The sequence below is a fragment of the Atractosteus spatula genome, chromosome 16 (genome assembly GCF_055471065.1).
Source record: "Atractosteus spatula isolate fAtrSpa1 chromosome 16, fAtrSpa1.hap1, whole genome shotgun sequence".
NCBI classification, from domain to species: domain Eukaryota; kingdom Metazoa; phylum Chordata; class Actinopteri; order Semionotiformes; family Lepisosteidae; genus Atractosteus; species Atractosteus spatula.
The window spans coordinates 8277211-8296959 of NC_142721.1; the positions used below are offsets into that span (position 1 = coordinate 8277211).

The window sequence follows — 19749 nt, forward strand, 5'->3', positions numbered from 1 at the left end:
CAATAACAGTAAATGTTTCAGCCAGAGTAGATTCAAATGCCGGACATACAATGATATCAAACCAATGATAAACAATGATGTAAATCACAATAAGCAAACCAATACCTTCAGATGTGAAATGACATCTGTTGAAACATAACAACCTACCGCCTCTTCCAGTAATTGAATTTGTGCCCTTAAACATTCATTTTCTTTCTTCTATATTGAAAAGAAACAGGAAACACAATTAATGGAAATTATGTTGGTCTGATCATTTTATTTGGTTACTGAACAAAAATAAAAACAGAACAGTTTAATACTCCACAATTACATGTCCCTACCACCCCTGAGAACAATGAAATATACACAGTGTACAATATATAGCAGATTCAAAAGGAACACTGGATATAATCCTGTGGACTTCTAAGTTATTTGATTTTGTTTAGATTTGTTTTTGCATTGCAATTTTATCGACATCTAAGTTATTTTAAACACAATTATTTTATTTAGATGTTTTAAACAAATCGCACTATCTTATATCAAATAATGTTTGCTGGCATTGATATTTCAGACAACTGATTGGAATATTTATATATTAATCAAGTAGGGACACCTATTTTAACGCTGAGCAGTATTTGTATTTGCCTTTGATCTTCTTGAAAGATCCGCATGATATGGTTCCATCACCTGGCTGTGTTATTACAATCATTAACAGTGTCGCTAAAGATGACTGCAGGTGAAAATTGCAATCATACCAGTTTATTGTTGTAGGTCTGTATCCTGCAGGCTCTCTCCTGGCTGTCCTTTATTACTCTCCTGGCATCATCCAACTCTTCCGATAGGGACTCGACACTTAAAGCGGATCGCTGTGTGCTGATTATAGGGTTTCAACGATCAAATGTGTGGATACATACACACACACAAAAAAAACAATACATGTATGTAAGAAGCTCTTTTTTCAGTTTTTGTCATGTTGCTCATTTTCTTCAACCTTCAAGAAATGTGGATAATTAAAGGCACGTTTTTACGTTATTAACAGCAGCGACACCTTTTAAGAACTCAGCAAAGTTTGCAGGGGGGATATAGCAAATATACGAAATTCTTCATGAGTTCTGTCAATCCATGAATCTATCATTGTTTCGGCAGTTTTGTTTAAGCCGCGAGTATTTAAGGAACCTCACAAGTAGCGTTCAGACGTTATTTAAGCCACTTGAATTCATTAGGGCAGAGCCAATCGGTTCGTTTACAATCCTCTTTTCAAAGATACCTCATTAATTTTCTCTTGAGTTTGCTGACTTCCGCTGTGAGCTGGAGGTTTTTCTCGTCGCATGCTTCCACAGCCTTGATAAGGCTGCTGTTCTGCTCGCTCAGGCTGTGGTTAGCGTGCCGTAGGTCCGCAACAGTGTTGATCATGTCCCTGGATTCACTGGAATACATTAGGAAAGAAATGTGAGAAACAGTAACCCCGAGAGCATGGAAAAAAAGAACTTAAATCCGTGGGAAATCTAGTGCAGTGGCTTTTGCCAGTGTATTGCTTATATTGCACCATTCAAGACGTTGGTAATCATTTTCAAGATAACTTAAAAACCACAAATGTAACAATTTTATATACTTACTAATAAATCCCATCTCTTCTTTCAGTTTCCGAAACAGACGATTCACTCCCTGTTGGCAGAATGCAGTTTTAAAAGCAATCACTTCGTGTAAAGCTCACAAATATTTATGTCATATACAGTACAATACCTTTTAGTGAGTTATGCAAAAAAACTTACCGTTTATAGGTGCTTTGCAGTGGTCTTCTCCCAGACTCTGATAATCATCATCCAGTAAGCTAAATTAATGGTATATATATTAGCTTCTTGGTGCAATCAAAGTCAAGAATTTTCTAAGTACCCACAAATGTAATATTCTAGGGAGGATATTCACAAAAACCATAATAGATTACAGGCAGATGGTGGTTCTTACCAGTCCTGGCTGCACTGGGAGATCCATCTTTTCATTGTGGCCTGGAACACATCCCTGTTCACACAGACCCCCTTCCTGTCAGGGTCCAGCATGTCGTAAAGTCTTGACAGCCTCCCTTGCTCTGGGCTCTGAGCCGTCATGCTCTGCAGGTACTGCATAACAGTGGAAGCCATCACTTCCCCTACAGAAAATAGCAGGGAAATACTAATAATCATAGGATAGACCTCTACCTAAGAAGATGGAAGTTCTATTGATCCTTTAAAAAGCAAAAGAATGAGTTCTCTCCACCTTTGCCTGTGGTATCACATGCCTCGAAAGTGATGTTTAACAAATGTTCTTCCGAGAAGGTGTGGGTGATTTTTTCCTCTTCGCCAAAATCTTCAGAGACACAGCTGGCAGAACTGAAAACTAAAGAGGAAAATGAAATAAAAACGCACACAACAACTTGGTTGTTTACAAAGGAAACATCGAAGGTAATGTTCTATCAGTTTTCTGTTGCAGTTTGTTTAACATCAGAAATAAAAACGGCAGCACAGCTAATGCCAGGTTTTAGGTTTCACGAAATAAAAAATGAAAGAATATGTTCCAGAGAGTTCATGACCTGAACTGGCTTTGAAGCTGCTTTTATCACCTTTTCATGTTTAAACCTTGAATTATCATATTATTACGGATTGCTGGCTGTTGTCCATAACTTTGAATATGCGATAGATAATGCTAAAATTGCATTTTAACAACATGAAAGTCTCTCTTACTTCTGTTGTTGTCCGATTGGTGCTCTTGCTCGTGCAGACTGACACTGAAATCTTCAGTAGATGCTGCAGTGGAGCACTCTGATACAGAGGGACTTCTATGCCCATTTCTATCCACAGTGCTGGAGTTTGGGCCACAAAGAGGGTTGAAGGACATACAGTCGAAAGCCTGCCATCTCCGAAGGCCCAGTGGAGACTTAACTGGAGGAGAGCTGTTATCTCTCTTTCGGCTCTGCTGTGAATCCATAACCTTCAATAAGGACAGCAATGAATAGACATGAAATTCTCACTTTATAAAACAGGTACAAACTAAGACATGTGAGATAGGGAAAAAAAATAATAGAAGCAATCTAAGCCCATTTAATGTATTTATAAGACCAGTGAAGGTTACCATTTATCTTACACTACCTATTACCATATCAACCTACTGCTTTGGTTGCTCTGTGAAATTACATTTCCTGAAAGAGTTATCAGTCTTACATGATACTACAGTGTTTTACATACAGTGGAACTTCTCTTTATTACCTCCCAGACACCCAGAAACCACATCTATACTATCACTGCAAGAATGCATTAAGGAGAGCTCTGCTCTAGACTAAAGGTCAAAGGTCTTTCATTCGATTCTCTGAGTGCTGGGAAATGACTGTTAAAAAGCAGTCCATCACAATTAGAAGCTACTTGTAAGGGATTACGTTTTTCAATGAATAAGAGGTATTTACATCACGCAGTAACTGTACAAACAGTGATGGGATGAAAAATTAAACCATGGCCCTAGGTATAAAACACTCAAAGAAAGATATCCAACTGGTTATAACAGCTCTGGCAGCTAAAGCTTATAAAACCACAATTGTGACAAAACATCCAGAGTATACGATTTCTGGAATCCTTGGCTTAGAAGAAACCTATGCCTGTGGTAGAATGTGATTTTTGTATCAGATTCCCTCCAGGTTTGTTTTCCCTCTCATTGCCATTTTTATTTCCTTCAGAAGGAAAAGCAACCTTATTCTATCTAGTGAACAGCTATACAGTAGTCGACTGGAGAAACCCAGCCCTGCCCAGGCCTACGTTTGAGGTGCTGTAGCCGAAACTCATTATCAGGCAGTGGTACACAAAACACTGCCCAGATCCCAAAGGCAGGTGTTTAAAAGACATTGTATTTCATCTTTAGGAAAAGAATTCACAATTGCAGATATGTGTATTAGCACACCATATCTTAAATGAGTAAATTCACAACTAGAACATCTTACCTACCATTTGCTAAGATACGTAACTGCTCTTTATACTTATAAGAAGTGTTACTGACATATATACAGTCCAGCAATGATTGCTTTTGTAAATAACTGAATAAACATATTTTAGATTAAGTGTGCTGATACATACATTATGTCTGCCACTATACAATGATCATTTTGCACCTCTACAACATGAAATATACTAGATATCCTAGTTAACTGAATTCAAATAAAACATTATATTATATCAGGTGGGTAGCTGCGTCAGCATGCGTAGGCTGCAAAGGAACAAGTAATAGGTTTATTCCATGCTGAAAAAAAGAAGAAAGAAAACAATGTTTCGGCCGTGGAGCCTTCTTCGGGTGTGAGAAAGACAAGGCGTTATATTATATCTCTGTGCAATTTTGACATAATTGATAACAATTTATAAAATATGGTTCTTACCTTTCACAGTGATTTTATTAAAGCTGACTGCTCTCATAAGAAGTGAGAAGACCACTGCATTTCACGCCACTTTTTGATAAAGGATGATTTGATAGAGGATATTTTTTTAATATACTTGTGGCTTAACATATTGCATTAATAATTTTCAGGGCAGTTTACAGAATCTGTGAAGAAGCAGTTGATTCTGGTGATCTTGTCAGAATATTGCTTTCGCCTGTTTTGTTCCTTCACTTATACTTCAAAACCAGCTGACATGGACAGCTCCTCTTTGCTACGAGCCTGCAATGAATTGCTCCATTCACCACAAACAAATTAGCATGCAATTTATGCACAGACCACAACACAACATAGCAGTGATATAGGATTTTAATTAACTTCATTCTGCAGTTTAGCACATCAAATGTTCTCAGGCCTTCCTGCAAAACATCGGCCTCATTTCTTCTCTCTCCCTCCCTGCCTTTCAAACGTTCCACTCCACACACAGAAGAAGCATGCTCATTGGAGCAAGAAGGCTCACAAATTATGCAAATATAAATATGGTTTTCTAGTTCTGCTGTTATTTGTTAGATCAGCAGGTCTGTAACAGTGTGCAGCATGTCTGAGATGAAAATAAGGTAAGCAGATATATTCAGATAGCTGTATTCACCTGTGACTAAGTCAAGGAAAATGTTAATCTTTCAGTTAAATACATACAATACGCTGTAAATATATGGCTACTTGTGCAGGTTTATTGCTTGTATTGAGGCAAACTTGTGATAATAAAAAGGAATTGCAATGATATGACATTGTATTTGATATCACCATATAAGCTTAGTTTTAAAAAAGCAGGCTTCCAGATTTGATCTCTACAAGTCCTTACAGTGAGCCAGTTCCAGTTTTTTTTACATTGAGGTTTCTATCTTCTGGTCACCAGTACTGATAGCTTGCTACAAACCGAAGTGGGGGAGGATGGGTCAACTGGCGATGAGGTCACATGAGCCCTTCGACCCACCTCAAGTTTAGATTAAGTTTTAAAACAAATTTGCGTTTTATTCCTCTCACTAGCAAAAACTGAGTTTAACATACAGCTGGAGAAAGTTGTTGTCATTAGTGGAAAGAAGGATTAGCTGTTGTTTATATAAAAAAAAACAAATATGAAGACAACCAATTCAGTTACGTCTATTCCTACTCATTTTGGAATAATTAAACTACTTGCTATTTCATAAGTGCCAAGGTTATGAGATATGGTATTAATACAATCCGAATAATACACCCCAGAAGACAGCATTCGATATAGGCAGCTCTGTGACAAGTTAATTAGGAATCGCTCTGCCAATTCAGTAGGGGCTCACCCGGATGTACTCGCTGTCGGATGACCTTCTCTCTTCCAGCAGAAAGCGGAAGTGGCGCTGAGCTTTCCAGTGTGCTGTAGAAGAGGTGTTTGAGACGGGAGTTTACTGAAGGATTGGTGTTGTTGGGGGGTCCCGTCGTCAAGATGTCTCGGGGTTCCATTGAAATCCCACTTCGGGACACCGACGAGGTAAAAAAAAAAACATGAAATACAGTTCCATCGGTTTAGTTGTGTTTTCTTTGTTGACATTAGAGCCCTTTCGGGACTCTTTTGAAGCTGCTTTCTTACACGGTGGCCTGCTGGTCTAAAAAGACAGGTTCTAGTTTACTCTTTTCTCATACGATGTCGGGTTCTGCATGATGATGAACCGAGAGGAAGTTGAAATTGATACTCCGAATCAGATTACGTCTTTGTTGCATGATCATCGATTTCTTCTTGCGTGATCTTTTAAGTTTTGGTCGGGACTTGATTGTTTCGTATTAAGTTCAACAGACGTTTCATGTTGAACTATAGTTATAACAAGATATCCAGGCGTTTAGATATGATCTAATTATAATAATCTTTTGTAACTATTCTACACTTCTGAAATTTTTTTTAACAGTTTTGAAAAAAGTTCACGAATATTTCCACCTCAAAAACACTTATCATTTCTGTTGAATAGTGTTGCTCAACTACAGGAACATAGGCTGTGGGGCTGTTATTAATATCTGCACGTCCTTTTGCAGGTGATTGAGCTTGACTTCGATCAGTTGCCTGAAGGAGATGAAGTTATCAGTATCCTTAAGCAGGAGCACACTCAGCTGCACATATGGATCGCCTTGGCTGTGAGTATACTTGGATGAGGTTAACTGGGCTGGATTGTGTGACAGGGTATATGAAGAGCACTTCATCTTTTGCATTATGACAGATGTGTAGGAAGTTTTATTTTAATTTTTCTGGTTCACCAATAAAAGAGAACAGGTACTAAAGCATGTTATCACCGATCAGATCGGTGACTGTTTTTATAAAATGTCTCTTATTGCTTTGTCAAACTAACTAATTTAGGAATCACATTCATTGTGCCCCATATTAATGCATTGGGTGTCAAGTGTTGATTAATATTCACAATGCTTTTTAGCTGGAATATTACAAACAAGGTAAGACGGAGGATTTTGTCAAGCTGCTGGAAGCTGCCCGTATAGATGGTAACCTGGACTACAGAGACCACGAGAAAGACCAGATGACCTGTCTGGACACACTGGCAGCTTACTATGTGCAACAGGCCAGAAAAGAGAAGAACAAAGATGCCAAGAAAGAGCTCATCACACAGGCCACCTTGCTGTATACCATGGCAGACAAAATCATCATGTATGACCAGGTAAAACTGCTGTATGAAATCTGTGTAGCAAACAACTATTCCAGTTAATGGAATTAGATCTTATTCTCTCAAAGAAAATATTTGTGAGCCTGGAAAAACATGATCTCGTATGTATTTAATGTACAAATTCTAAACACACTGGACACACTGTGCATGTCCTGTACATTGGCAAAAACTGTGGAGTGTATGTGTCTACTTGCTGCAGTGTAGCAAAGTTATAAAGCTTTGAATGGATTTGTTTTCTTAACTTCCAATTTTCTTATTCCTGCTTATTCATGATTTTACCAGAACCACTTGCTGGGCAGAGCCTGCTTCTGTCTTCTTGAGGGAGACAAAATGGACCAAGCCGATGCCCAGTTCCACTTTGTCTTGAACCAGTCAACAAACAATATCCCGGCCCTTCTGGGTTAGTATACTGCAGCGGCGATGCAAGTTCATTATTGTCACTTTTAGTTCACAATGCATGTTAACATGTGGCCTTTCACTTAAGTTTCTGTTCAGACACAGCTAGGACCCGTTTACACTTTTCAGTCTTAGTAAATATCTTTTCCTTCTCTCAGGCAACCCGTGTGAACATTTCCAGCTTGTTTTTCAAGTTCTTCTTGGCAGGTGTCCATTATATGGGACACTACAGACACCTTTTTCAGGTTAAACAGCATGCAGGTATTAGATGTAAAATGGTTATGCAGAGCAGTGGCAAGACAACAATCCACATTGACTCATGCAGAGTAAATAGTGGTTTAAATAAACCAGTGTTGTTAGACGGATTTAACTAATTGCCTTTCTGACGCAGAGAGCTGACTCCAATGCATGCTTTTGGTGTAGAGTTGATAAGTAGACATCTGTACATTTAAAGCAGGAACGATAAAGCTATAAGAAGCTGGCAGTTGTATGCAGGATTAATTTCTATCCATATATAATTGTGAAAAGGCATGTTCCTTTAAGGCACCCTGTGTATGGGAAGGTAAGAGTTTATTAAGATGTATAAGTAATATTATTTGTGTTTACCTTTAAAGACTTTTAGCCTGCAACACTTTATTGGAATAGTTCAGGTGGGTAGCTGCGTCAGCATGCTTAGTCTGCAAAGGAACACGTAATAGGTGCATTCCATGCTGAAAAGAGAAGAGAGAGAACACGTTTCGGCTGTGAAGCCTTCTACAGGTTGCTCACGCCTGAAGAGGGCTTCACAGCCGAAACGTTGTGTTTTCTCTCTTCTCTTTGCAGCATGGAATAAAACTTACTTGTTCCTTTATTGGAATGCCAGACTCATTGAGCCTTGTATGCATTGTGAGGATCACTTGTTGTGCATTTCTTTACAGGTAAAGCCTGCATCTCTTTCAACAAGAAAGATTACAGAGGAGCTCTGGCATATTACAAGAAGGCACTGCGTACCAACCCAGGCTGCCCAGGTAATGGTTTCAAAGATTGTTTTATTACTAGCTGGCTCGTAAAAGTTTGTTTTAGAACCAAAATATATTTAAAGCACATAGGCTTGGGGCAAATGGGGTGTTGTGTAGAAATATTATGCTTATATGTGGTTGAACCTTCTCTGAACCCTTGAGTGGTTACACCACTGGCCACCATTTACCCAGACCTTGGATGTAGAGTCCGATGAGACTGCTCAATATAAAAACAGAAGTCTCAAGCAAAGGGTGAGCAATCTGTCCTGACAAGACCATTTTCTGTGTCTAGCTGAGGTCCGGCTGGGAATGGGCCATTGCTTCGTGAAGCTGAACAAACTGGAGAAAGCTCGCCTGGCCTTCAGCCGGGCTCTGGATCTCAATTCCAAGTGTGTGGGGGCCCTTGTGGGGTTAGCGGTGCTGGAGCTGAACAACAAAGAAGCAGACTCTATCAAGAACGGAGTGCAGCTCCTCTCTAGAGCGTACACCATTGACCCTAGCAATCCTATGGTTCTCAATCACTTGGCAAACCACTTCTTTTTTAAAAAGGTAAGAGGGTGTTTTCGTCCCAGTAAACTAAGTTTACAGCTGGCTTTGAATGATGTTTTAACTTGTGCTTTTTGTCAATTACACATTTTAGGAGGATTAGTTAAATATATTATTGGCCTGTGAGTAAGATTATTTTGTTTAATGTGAAGACTTTTTAATGCAGTTTAAAAAAGGCAAATAGAGGCTCTAGATGCTCACCAGTGTCTACCATGTCTTTCTTTTCCCTGTTCCAGGACTACAGTAAAGTCCAGCACCTGGCGCTTCATGCCTTTCATAATACTGAAGTGGAGGCAATGCAGGCTGAGAGCTGTTACCAGCTAGCGCGATCTTTCCATGTGCAGGTGAGAAATTATTTTTCACTGCGAGTGTCAGCAGCACTGTGTTGCTGTTGTGGGCAAGCCAGAACGGTTTCCCCAAGGAGTTCATTTAAAATGTCACATCCCAGTATCCTTGCACATATGTGGAAGTGGTGCACAAGTGTCTTTTAGTGCAGAAATGACCTGAATAATGGCATGTGAGAGTGCATATATATAGGAAGATACCTGGCCATGTTGTTGAAGCCAGTACCTTAGCTTCTTTCAATAAACAGCTGGATGAGCTCCTCGGATCAGTTAGACAGGAGTGGCCTCCTGTTATTTGCAGTGTTGTAATGTAATAAAGTACATTAAAAACAGGTAACTAATCAGTCAGTATTAGAAATGGGTGGCTGATGTATCAGACAGATCGGTAACTTTCAGTAATTAGTTTTGAAAATATTAATTAAATTAATGTCTTTGAGGAAGCTGTTTGTGAAGTCTGTGTTTTGTTCCTCACTGTAATTCTTCTTCACAGGACAGCAATAACATTTTTCCTTACTGTCCCATTTCAGGAGGATTATGATCAGGCATTCCAGTACTATTACCAGGCCACCCAGTTTGCCTCCTCCACCTTTGTGCTGCCCTTCTTCGGCCTGGGGCAGATGTATGTGTACCGGAGAGACAAGGAGAATGCAGCACAGTGCTTTGAAAAGGTTTTGAAAGCGTACCCCAACAACTACGAGACCATGAAGATTCTTGGGTCTCTCTATGCTGCCTCTGAGGATCAGGAAAAGAGAGATATAGCTAAGGTTTGTCACTACCTCCGTGAAGCACATTTTAGGAATTGTTTAGGAATAATACAGTTGATCCTGCCCTTTATCCAGAACACTTTAAATATGAAATGTTTAGTATCTGTTCTAGTAATCAAGAATTTACTATAAATTAAGCATTAATGGTAGTACTATTAATTGTAATAAACAGTACAAAGCTAATGCAGAAAGTGTGGATCATAGTTTTCTTAAACTTATTTTTTAAGCTTGTCACTTTTGAATATATCCCAAGTGATCTTCATTTATGCAGGTTGATTTAAAACATAACTTTGCTATCTTGTATTTGTGCTATTGAGATGGCTCAGTGCAAGAGATGTGAGGAAAGCTATTTGACCCTGAGTATTATCTTGAATTATCCCAGTAGAGTGGCCATATTGTTGACTTTACAGAACAAGCCAGAGTCCACAAATGTTCCAAAGAAAAGCTTTTTAATTGATTTATTCATCCCCCATGAGAAATGTTATATCGGTGCAAACATTTGTATTCTAGGGACATCTTAAGAAAGTAACAGAGCAGTATCCCGATGATGTGGAGGCTTGGATTGAGTTGGCGCAAATCCTTGAACAGACCGATATTCAGGTAAATCAGATTGCTTCTGTTTAGCCTAATATTGGTTTTTATCTTAATATGGTTCTGAAATCCTGAAAGAAGCTGAATAACCTGATTCTGAGCCCGGCCTGGTAACAGCTGTTTCTCTGTGCTTCTCAGGGTGCTCTGTCAGCCTATGGCACAGCCACGCGAATCCTGCAGGAGAAGGTGCAGGCAGACGTCCCTCCGGAGATCCTCAACAACCTGGGAGCGCTGCACTTCAGACTGGGAAACCTGGGAGAGGCTAAGGTAGGCCTGTGGACGCCTTCAGCAAAGGATGGTGCCGTGACATTGAAATTCGTTTGTGCAGTATTTACAAATTCAGTGTCTTTATTTTTAAAAGATTTTTATCTTTAAAAAAACATATATATATATAAAGCCATATAATATTTATCAGGAACTCCTATGTATCATCCCTGTGTGTATTAGAATTTGGTTTGCTGTGTCTCTATTTTGCTATTTTAGCTGTGGCCAAGGAATCTTATCTTGTGCTTTAACCCCGTAAAAACTGATGTGTAGGTTGAGACTTTTTATCAAAGATTTTTTTTTAAAAAGGCAGTTTCCATGCATTCCTTCCAGAAATACTTTCTGGCCTCGCTGGAGCGAGCCAAGGCCGAAGGGGAGCATGACGAACATTACTACAATGCAATCTCGGTCACCACATCCTACAACCTGGCCAGGCTGTACGAGGCCATGTGTGAATTCCATGAGGCGGAAAAGCTCTACAAGAACATCCTGAGGGAGCACCCCAACTATGTGGACTGTAGGTGCCTCTTCTGGGAATTTACACTGTCTTGGAACGAAAGCTCACTCATGTTAACATTAGTAGAAATTCTATAATTATAAAGCTCCACAGACAGGGGAAACATCTCCTCCTCTTGTTACAGTACGACAAGAGAGTCACATGTAACAACATTTGTTATTGGGGAGAGCTATTAATTTCATTGTCTTCTTTACAGGTTACTTGCGTCTAGGAGCAATGGCTAGGGACAAAGGGAACTTCTATGAAGCTTCTGACTGGTTCAAAGAAGCTCTCCAAATTAACCAGGTAATGTTACAGTGGTTTATAGCTGTGTAAAACGAATGGAAACCTTAGCTGATCAGAGCATGAAGTAAGTGTCTTTTACTTTCTTGGCTGCAGACCGAGTGTAATATTTCAGTCTCTGCCATAAAATAATTTTGTTTAAAAACCTTAAATCCGAAAAAGAGGTGATTTGTTTATTTGAACATTTGGCCTTCAGTCAATATTGTCTGATAACAGATTTATACTTGTGCTTTGATCGTTGTTGTTTTTTAAGCTGGTTTGATGTATAATTTTACTTTTCCCAAAGGATCATCCAGATGCGTGGTCACTCATAGGAAACCTTCACTTAGCAAAGCAAGAGTGGGGCCCTGGCCAGAAGAAATTCGAGAGGATCCTCAAGCAGGTGTCCACACAGAACGACACCTACTCCATGCTGGCCCTGGCCAACGTGTGGCTGCAGACCCTGCACCAGCCTACCAAAGACCGAGAAAAGGTTTGCTTCCTGATATTGATCTTCTAAATCCAGCAAGAGACCTGAATTTTTGTTCCAGGCACTCAAGGGCTTTTTTGCGATTTACCAGCAGGGCCATTGTCCAGTTTAAAATGAACTTGATCGTTTTTTTTTAAGCTCACAGGTTCTATTTCACGTCAATATTTTTTAATCTGTGATGATTTTTTTTTTTTTAAAAAAAGATTTCTGAATATAAACTTCCTCGGTCTTGCTCTGAGCATCGGCTGGTTTTGTGTTCCTAGTTATACAGCCATGGGGGGGTTTTCACAAGTTGTATTTGATAGTGGCTGGATAGATGCTTCAGGCATATGCCTTTTTGAGATGTCAGCGATGTAGAATTGTGGGACAGACGCTGAATATTTTTTTCCCCCCTATTTCAATCAGGAAAAGCGTCACCAGGACCGTGCCTTGGCTATTTATAAACAGGTCCTGCGAAATGATGCCAAGAACCTTTATGCTGCTAATGGCATAGGTCTGTAACCTTTTCGTTCATCTCTATATTTTCTTAGCACCATATGTGCAGTAGAGGACATGCAGCTCCTGTTAATTCCAAGTCACATGTGTAACAGTTGTATGCAAGTTTTGGACACCCTGGTCAAATTGCATGTTTCACTGAATCTCTGAGTGAGAAGTTAACACAACCTCTGCAGGGTACAAACATATAACATATTTCTGCACATTTTAATGCACAATTACTGTTTGCTGAATTTAACAGATTGGAAAAACAGAAAAGTAAAAAGTAGTAATGAACCAACTAGAAGGGTGCCCAAGCTTTTATACATGCCACATTCACTGTTTTATTTTTTATACCAAAAGACGTCTGATGCATCGTGATGTACATCAATCTGTACTACGAAGCATCTCTAATGTCTAGTTCTTGTTGACTCTAAGTTCCAGACAATATCATTTGGCTTGTTTTTTCATATCTAGGAGCTGTTCTTGCACACAAGGGTTATTTCAGAGAGGCTCGGGACGTCTTTGCCCAGGTGAGGGAGGCAACTGCTGAGATCAGTGATGTGTGGCTAAACCTGGCACACATCTATGTGGAACAGAAGCAGTACATCAGCGCCGTGCAGATGGTAAGTGCAGGAAGGAGTATTTACAGTACATGCCGGATGGTTATTTTGCTCTGTGTCTGACTCTTCTGCTGTCAAGTGTTGAATGCAGGAATTCTGTGGATGGATGTCATATCTAAAACTCTTTGGTCTTTTTTTCTTTAGTATGAAAACTGCTTAAAAAAGTTCTACAAGCATCAGAACACAGAAGTCCTGCTCTACTTGGCTCGAGCTTTATTCAAATGTGGAAAACTTCAAGAATGTAAGCAGACGTTGCTGAAGGTAAGTGGGGGGAAAAAAACAAAAAGTGTAAAAGTGTAGTGTAAAAATAAAAATTAACTGTAGCCGTCTTGCAAATTGAAGGGCACTCACAGTAATTGAGCTCTGTTTTGTAGATACGGTCACTCCTTGGGATTTCTCTTGGTTTTCCAGGCCCGCCATGTGGCTCCCAACGACACTGTGCTGATGTTCAATGTGGCGCTGGTTCTGCAGAGGCTGGCCACGCTGGTGCTGAAGGATGAGAAGAGTAACCTGAAGGCTGTGCTCAGTGCTGTCAAAGAACTAGAGCTGGCCCACAGGTGAGCTGTCCGGGATTGAATTTTGTCACTGCTGCTCGTACAACTTACAAGGTTCTATACAAGTTCAATCCAAGTGTGAGGAAATAACATTTAATTTGTAGAGGATGGTACATCAACTTGTAACGCTTCTGGTTCTTTCTATTGTTTTCTTGTGGTGAGAAGCATGTTATTGAGTTGGAGTAATTTCTTCTCTACCCTCAAGTGCAGCATCAAACACATCAAATGTTGTTAATGATAATGTTGTTTTGTGAATTCCAGGTACTTTAGCTACCTTAGCAAAGCTGGAGACAAGATGAGGTTTGACTTGGCACTGGCTTTAACTGAAGCTAGGTGAGTGTCTTTGAGTATCTCTGCTTCAGTCCATTGCTTGTTCAACCATTATGAATAAAATGTTCCTGTAGAGTCCTTTGAATCTCCAGGTCAAAGCCCATGTTTGTGGCCCTGAGCCAATTACTGTGTTTAGAAACAAATTCTCCTTTCAGAAAATGGAGCCATTCTTTTTTTTTTTAAACAAAAAAAAATTCAGGTTGGAAAAAAGTATCATGGTATCTCTTCAACAAAATAAAATAAGCACCTGTCAGAAAGTCGGTCTGGCAGAAAGTCACTGGATTACCCCCATGGAGAACAATTTGACTCTTTGAAGCACTTGAAACACTGCTTAGAGTTGGGAGGCTGAAGAGGGACAAAACTGGGTCAACATTATAGACAATAGTGCAACTTCTGAAACAGCAAATGTGAAGCATTTTGAGGGAAAGGACCATCATGAGAAACTGCAATTTACACATGAAATACAGGGAAAGCTTGCAAGGATTATAGCAATAGTGGGAGCCTAAAATGAATCAGTTTGTGGCCTTAGAGCTGCCTCAAGGGCTGTAGAACACACCCTCTAAAACCAGCTTAACACAGAGCTGCAAAACTGTAAGCATTCTTACAGTTTCTTATAGTCCCCTGAGGCTGGATGGAGTGCCTGAGTCGCCTTGTGCGGGGGGGAGGCTGATTCAGACCGTGCTGTGTTTGCAGGCAGTGCTCGGACTTGCTGAGCCAGGCGCAGTACCACGTGGCCCGAGCCCGTAAGCAGGACGAAGAGGAGAGGGAGCTGCGAGCCAAGCAGGAGCAGGAGAGGGAGCTCCTCCGCCAGCAGCTCCTCAAGGAACAGGTCAGGCAGGGTCTCAGCGTCCGCTCGCTGGAGTCCAGTGACCCCTTGTGCCCGGGGCTCTTCAACGGGCAAATCTGTGCAAGTGCTGCAGCCCCGCACAGTGATGGCGCAAAGCTGAGCGTCCGTGTGCCCTTTTGTTTCCTTCTGCATCCAGGAAGAGAAGCGCAGCAAAGAGGCAGAGGAGCAGAAGAAGCTGCTGGAGCAGAGAGCTCAGTTTGTGGAGAAGACCAAGAGCCTCCTCACGTTTGCCGATGGAGGGAAGGAGACGGTGAAAGAGAAGAAGAAGGGAGGAGGTGGCAGGGTGAGCACTCTCTGCTCCTGGGGGGGAAATGCAGCACCACATCCTTACAAGTCCACTTTGTTTGCCAAATGGCAGGTCAACCTTTCATTCTGATAAAGACCACGTTAATTACATATTAGTTTTCTCATGTTCTGAATCTAAATCCAGCCATATCACCCAATTCACAGCTGGCAACCCCCTGAAGCTCAGCAGGTGTGAGTCTGGTCAGTACCTGGATGGGAGACCTCCTGGGAAAAACTAAGTGCTGCTGGAAGAGGTGTTAGTGGGGCCAGTAGGGGGCGCTCACCCTGCTGTCTGTGTGGGTCCTAATGCCCCAGTATAATGACAGGGACACTATACTGTCAAAATGCACAGTCTTTTGGTTGAGATGTAAAACCGAGGTCCTGACTTAGAAACCCCAGCATCCTGGCCAAATTTCCCATTGGCCTTTACCAATCATGGCCTCCTAATAAACCCCATCTATAAATTGGCTTCATCACCTAACAGTGGAGAGGAGAACAGAGTGATATGTGTGAGCACACTGGCGCACTATGGCTGCTGTCGCATCATCCAGGTGGATGCTGCACGTTGGTGGTGGTGGAGGGGATCCCCATTACCTGTGAAGCGCTTTGAGTGGAGTGTCCAGAAAAGCGCTATATAAATCTATGTACTTTATGTTCACATCAGTAATGTAGTGAACAGTACTGTGGTTACAGGGATGTGCTATAAACTCTTAGTGAATAGTATAACTTGAAACTAATCAATGTAGACTGAAAACGAGAGTCTGTTGTACCTTGAACCTGTAGTGGTCGTTTCATCGCCCAGAATTGCCGGGGCGGAAATGTAAATGAAAAGCGTAGGTGGGAACGACCATATCACTGTTCTTTGCAGCGCTCGAAGAAAGGGAACGACTTCGACGAGTTTGTCAACGATGACTCCGATGAGGAATTGCCCGTGCCGAAGAAGAAGAAGAGGAGGAAGGGGGGCAGTGGGAGCGAGCAGGAGGAGGGCGATGAGGAGGACGAGCGGAAACCCAAGAAGAAGAGGAAGAGGTGAGAGCTGCCTGAACTGCACCGTCAGGGTGTTGAGTGGGTTGGCAAACTCAGTTTTGTGTCACGTGTGCCCGGGGAGAGTTGAAAATCAAGTTATACTTGTAAAATGTACCCTAATTTTGTAAGTCTGCGTTTGTGTACAGCTGTCTACACCGAATTATATTTTTATATTTAAAGATCTATTAAATGTTCATGGTCCTTCTGGGCACCTCCCATTATTAAGTCGGAAGCTATAAAAACATTTAATAGTTTCTTCAGTCTTCAGTCATCTACCCTGCTGTTTTAAACAGCGTCATCTGATTGCATTTGGACTTACCCTTTTCTGTTGGAACAGACCCCAGAAAGGAGGCGACGATGGGTCTGATGATGAAGATAGCGCTTCAAGGCCTAAGAAGCAGCGCAAGCCCAGGGAACGCAAGAGGATGGAGAAGGTGCTGTTATTTTCTTTGATCGTAAAAAAATAATCATAATGCGTTTTGTTTTTGTTGAAAAAACTTTGTAATTTTGAGCCCACCTGCCACATTTTTAATTTTTGTTGGAGGTTTTATAACCGTGCACAAATACAGCATTCTTTAATGCTTAACATAAAATAAATCTAAATCATGCATTTTGATATGAAGTAGTTGTGATGACAGCCAGTAAAAATGAACTGTAATAATAAAAATGTATATAAATAACCTGTTGGGATGGTTGAGGTATTATGATATATTATGATTTTAGTTTCATTGGCTTCTGCAACATTCTTATATGATCTGCCTCTTCTCCAGCCTAAATCTGAGCGTATGCCACCGTCTCTGAAAGGGAAGATCAAGTCAAAGGCCATAATTTCATCCTCTGACTCTTCAGATGAGGACGGACTTAAAATTGCTGAGGATCGGTATGGCATGTTTTACTCTTTTCATGGTTGCCCCCATTGTGTTTTTTAATGACAGTGAGTGAAATGTTGTTTTTATGTGCCATTATCTCAGGAAAGATTGTAGATGTGCCATCTGTGATTCTAGATATCAATATAAATTTGGAAACAGTGACCACATTTACTGTTCAAAATGAACCCAGAGAAATTCTCCAGGTTTTGCCTGCTTTCTTTCAGTCTGTTTTAACAGTGTCTATTTATAACTTCTGTGTCTAGAACAATGTCAATGCTAAAACGTTAAAACAATAGTTCTAAGTAAGTGTTTTGGTTGTCTTGCAGTGTAATGTAAGTGTAATAAGAAAACCAGTCAGCTTGTAGTCTACACTCTGAAGGAAAACCAGACGGTATTTCCTTAAGGTGAAGGTTCTAAGCAATGAGTGTATATTTATATGCCTATAAAACGGGATCTGCATTAAACTGCATTGAGACAGGTGTCTGCTCTTTTTTTGTGACCAGAAATCCAAGAGACAGCGAGTCTGATGATGACGAGGGCACAGCGCAGACTCACAGGAAGAGGATCGCTTCCGACAGCGAGTCCGAGGAGGACAGGAACAAGTCCGGGAGCGAGGCGGGGAGTCCCCGGCGCTCCAGGAACTCCGACGACGACTCCGGCAGCGACCAGCCAGTAAGGAAGAGGAGGCCACAGCCACAGTCCGATTCGGAGCAGTCCGACAATGAGTCCAAAAAGAGCCGTTCTGGGGGCTCGGAAGATGATTCCCGGCCTCCTTCACCTGCTGCTGATTCAGACAGAGACTCGGATCGAGGTTCTGATAACGAGGGCTCTGCGAGGGCGTCTGGAAACGAGTCCGAACTTGAGCGCTCCAACAATGAGGCATCTGATCACAGTTCTGATGACAGTGACTAAACATGGAGAAGAAGAGACTTTTTGTATTTTTACAGAAGTGTTTCAGGATTTATGACCTAAAATGTGTATTCATTATTTCTTACAAAGCAGGAACATATATCTCCTGCAACAGTGAGCTGTATACTTTAGGCACCAGTGCTTCTTCCAGAATTTGTTTTGAGTTACTTTTAAGTTTTTTCTGGATCCACGTCAGGCTGTTTATAGACGTTTTCTGTTAAGCCTTTTAAAAGTGGTGCATATTACAGAATGGGGAAAAAAGTGTATATAAAGCACCAATTAAATCAGTCAACATTTTGTTTTCTTGTTTTAATATTGTGCAGGCTTAGCATTATTTGGAAAGATAACTTTTGGCAACAAAGTAAAAGTGTTGCTCGGCTACATGTGCAAAAGATGTGTAGATAATAAAATGTCATAAATGATCCACTGTTAAGAGCTTTATTGTGTTTAAGAGCAGTATTGCTTGCCAGTAAAAGTAAAATGTTGCCATACACCTGGTGTCTTGAAACGTTATAATCCCCCACACCCACTTACTGGATGGTGCTGTATATTGGGGAATTCCATTTAATATAATCATAAATACGCAGTGTATATATTTCCATGCATGTTCCACACTGTGCTTTGTCTTTGTCACACATTGGGAATAACTGGAATTATGAATTCTGCAAATTAATGCCACACAACAGTCCAAAGGCAGTTGTTTGGAATGTGCAGTCTGCACAAGAAGCATGCCTCTCATTGTGTTCAGGTCTAATGAATCTGCGCAAGTATTTTGTGTCATGGCAGTCAAAAGACAGAACAAAAACAAATTCCTCAGAACAAATACAATATCTCCAGATAAAAAATACTGACAAAATACCAAGGTTGTAGAATGCTTCTTTATGCATTCTGAAGCCAAGTCTAAGGTAAATGTAGCTTTTTCGTTTTTAACACTCAGAAATCTAACCCTTTGCAGAATAAGTAAGCAATGAAATCTATTACAACTGAAAGTTTCCACTCTTAAAAGCTTTCTAGGGCTTATTTTTGAAAATGTGTTTGTGGGTACATCAAGAAAGGCAGCCTACTTTCAGCTTTCAGTGTAATGTAAGTCATCCAGAACCGAAAGCTAAATATATGTAGCATATCTTGCCCTACTTAAATTGCAATCTTTAAATAATGCATTTTGATCTTTAGTGTTTTATTTCACAAGCTGATTACACTGGTTGTCTGGTTAAGTAGGCAGTGATAGGATGTCAGACTGACAGCTCTCTGTTTGGCAATAATTGGGTGTAATCTTTAAGGCTCAGAAATTACTTTGACTCCTGTAGAAGCTTCTGTTTCTTGTCTCAATCTCCTAGGAATATGAAACCGAACACATTAATACATTAACCATGGAAGTGTATGAGAAATGTATTAAATACATTTTAAGCTGAATACAGCAGAGTTCTTGTGGTTAGAAAAAGTTGTAACCTTGCCCTGGTAATGGTATGATCACTCGTCAGGTTTCTCTGTGTGGGAGGGATAGGGTTTCTTTTTCCTTTAATAACGTGTCCCATAGCACATTAATAATTCATTTCCCCTGCTGTAAGACTCATCCTCACTGTTCAGTGCAGTAAACAG

The 19749-nt window shown here is 40.6% G+C and overlaps 2 protein-coding genes across 2 annotated transcripts; one reads left to right on the plus strand and one right to left on the minus strand.

Annotated features, from left to right (window-relative positions):
• Positions 1–728: 728 nt before the first annotated feature.
• On the minus strand, positions 729–2940 carry LOC148819497 (protein KASH5-like). The gene is made up of 7 exons (XM_088934534.1): positions 2697–2940; positions 2233–2352; positions 1945–2125; positions 1752–1810; positions 1596–1644; positions 1247–1405; positions 729–852 (listed from the first exon to the last, which is right to left on the minus strand). The coding sequence occupies exons 1-7, from the start codon at positions 2938–2940 to the stop codon at positions 729–731; spliced, it is 936 nt and encodes a 311-aa protein (XP_088790660.1).
• Positions 2941–5706: 2766 nt separating this feature from the next.
• On the plus strand, positions 5707–18569 carry ctr9 (CTR9 component of Paf1/RNA polymerase II complex). Its single transcript, XM_088934758.1, has 24 exons — positions 5707–5888; positions 6425–6523; positions 6817–7056; positions 7345–7462; positions 8376–8465; positions 8749–9005; positions 9239–9346; positions 9874–10110; positions 10621–10710; positions 10840–10968; positions 11299–11482; positions 11679–11767; positions 12051–12236; positions 12639–12726; positions 13185–13333; positions 13475–13591; positions 13742–13887; positions 14146–14217; positions 14908–15043; positions 15198–15344; positions 16215–16375; positions 16710–16806; positions 17143–17252; positions 17745–18569. Exons 1-24 carry the CDS (start codon positions 5844–5846, stop codon positions 18151–18153), a joined length of 3504 nt encoding a protein of 1167 aa, XP_088790884.1. The 5' UTR covers positions 5707–5843; the 3' UTR covers positions 18154–18569.
• The last annotated feature ends 1180 nt before the right edge of the window (positions 18570–19749 follow it).

Bases quoted from the DNA above. Each gene is read 5' to 3' on its own strand.
- LOC148819497 (XM_088934534.1), bottom strand. From the start codon at position 2,940: ATGGATTCACAGCAGAGCCGAAAGAGAGATAACAGCTCTCCTCCAGTT. The intron at 1,811-1,944 runs GTAAGAACCACC...CCATTAATTTAG, and splicing joins TCCCAGTGCAGCCAGGACTG to CTTACTGGATGATGATTATC. The intron at 1,406-1,595 runs GTAAGTATATAA...AATGTATTCCAG, and splicing joins AGAAGAGATGGGATTTATTA to TGAATCCAGGGACATGATCA.
- ctr9 (XM_088934758.1), top strand. From the start codon at position 5,844: ATGTCTCGGGGTTCCATTGAAATCCCACTTCGGGACACCGACGAG. The intron at 5,889-6,424 runs GTAAAAAAAAAA...GTCCTTTTGCAG, and splicing joins CACTTCGGGACACCGACGAG to GTGATTGAGCTTGACTTCGA. The intron at 11,768-12,050 runs GTAATGTTACAG...CTTTTCCCAAAG, and splicing joins AAGCTCTCCAAATTAACCAG to GATCATCCAGATGCGTGGTC.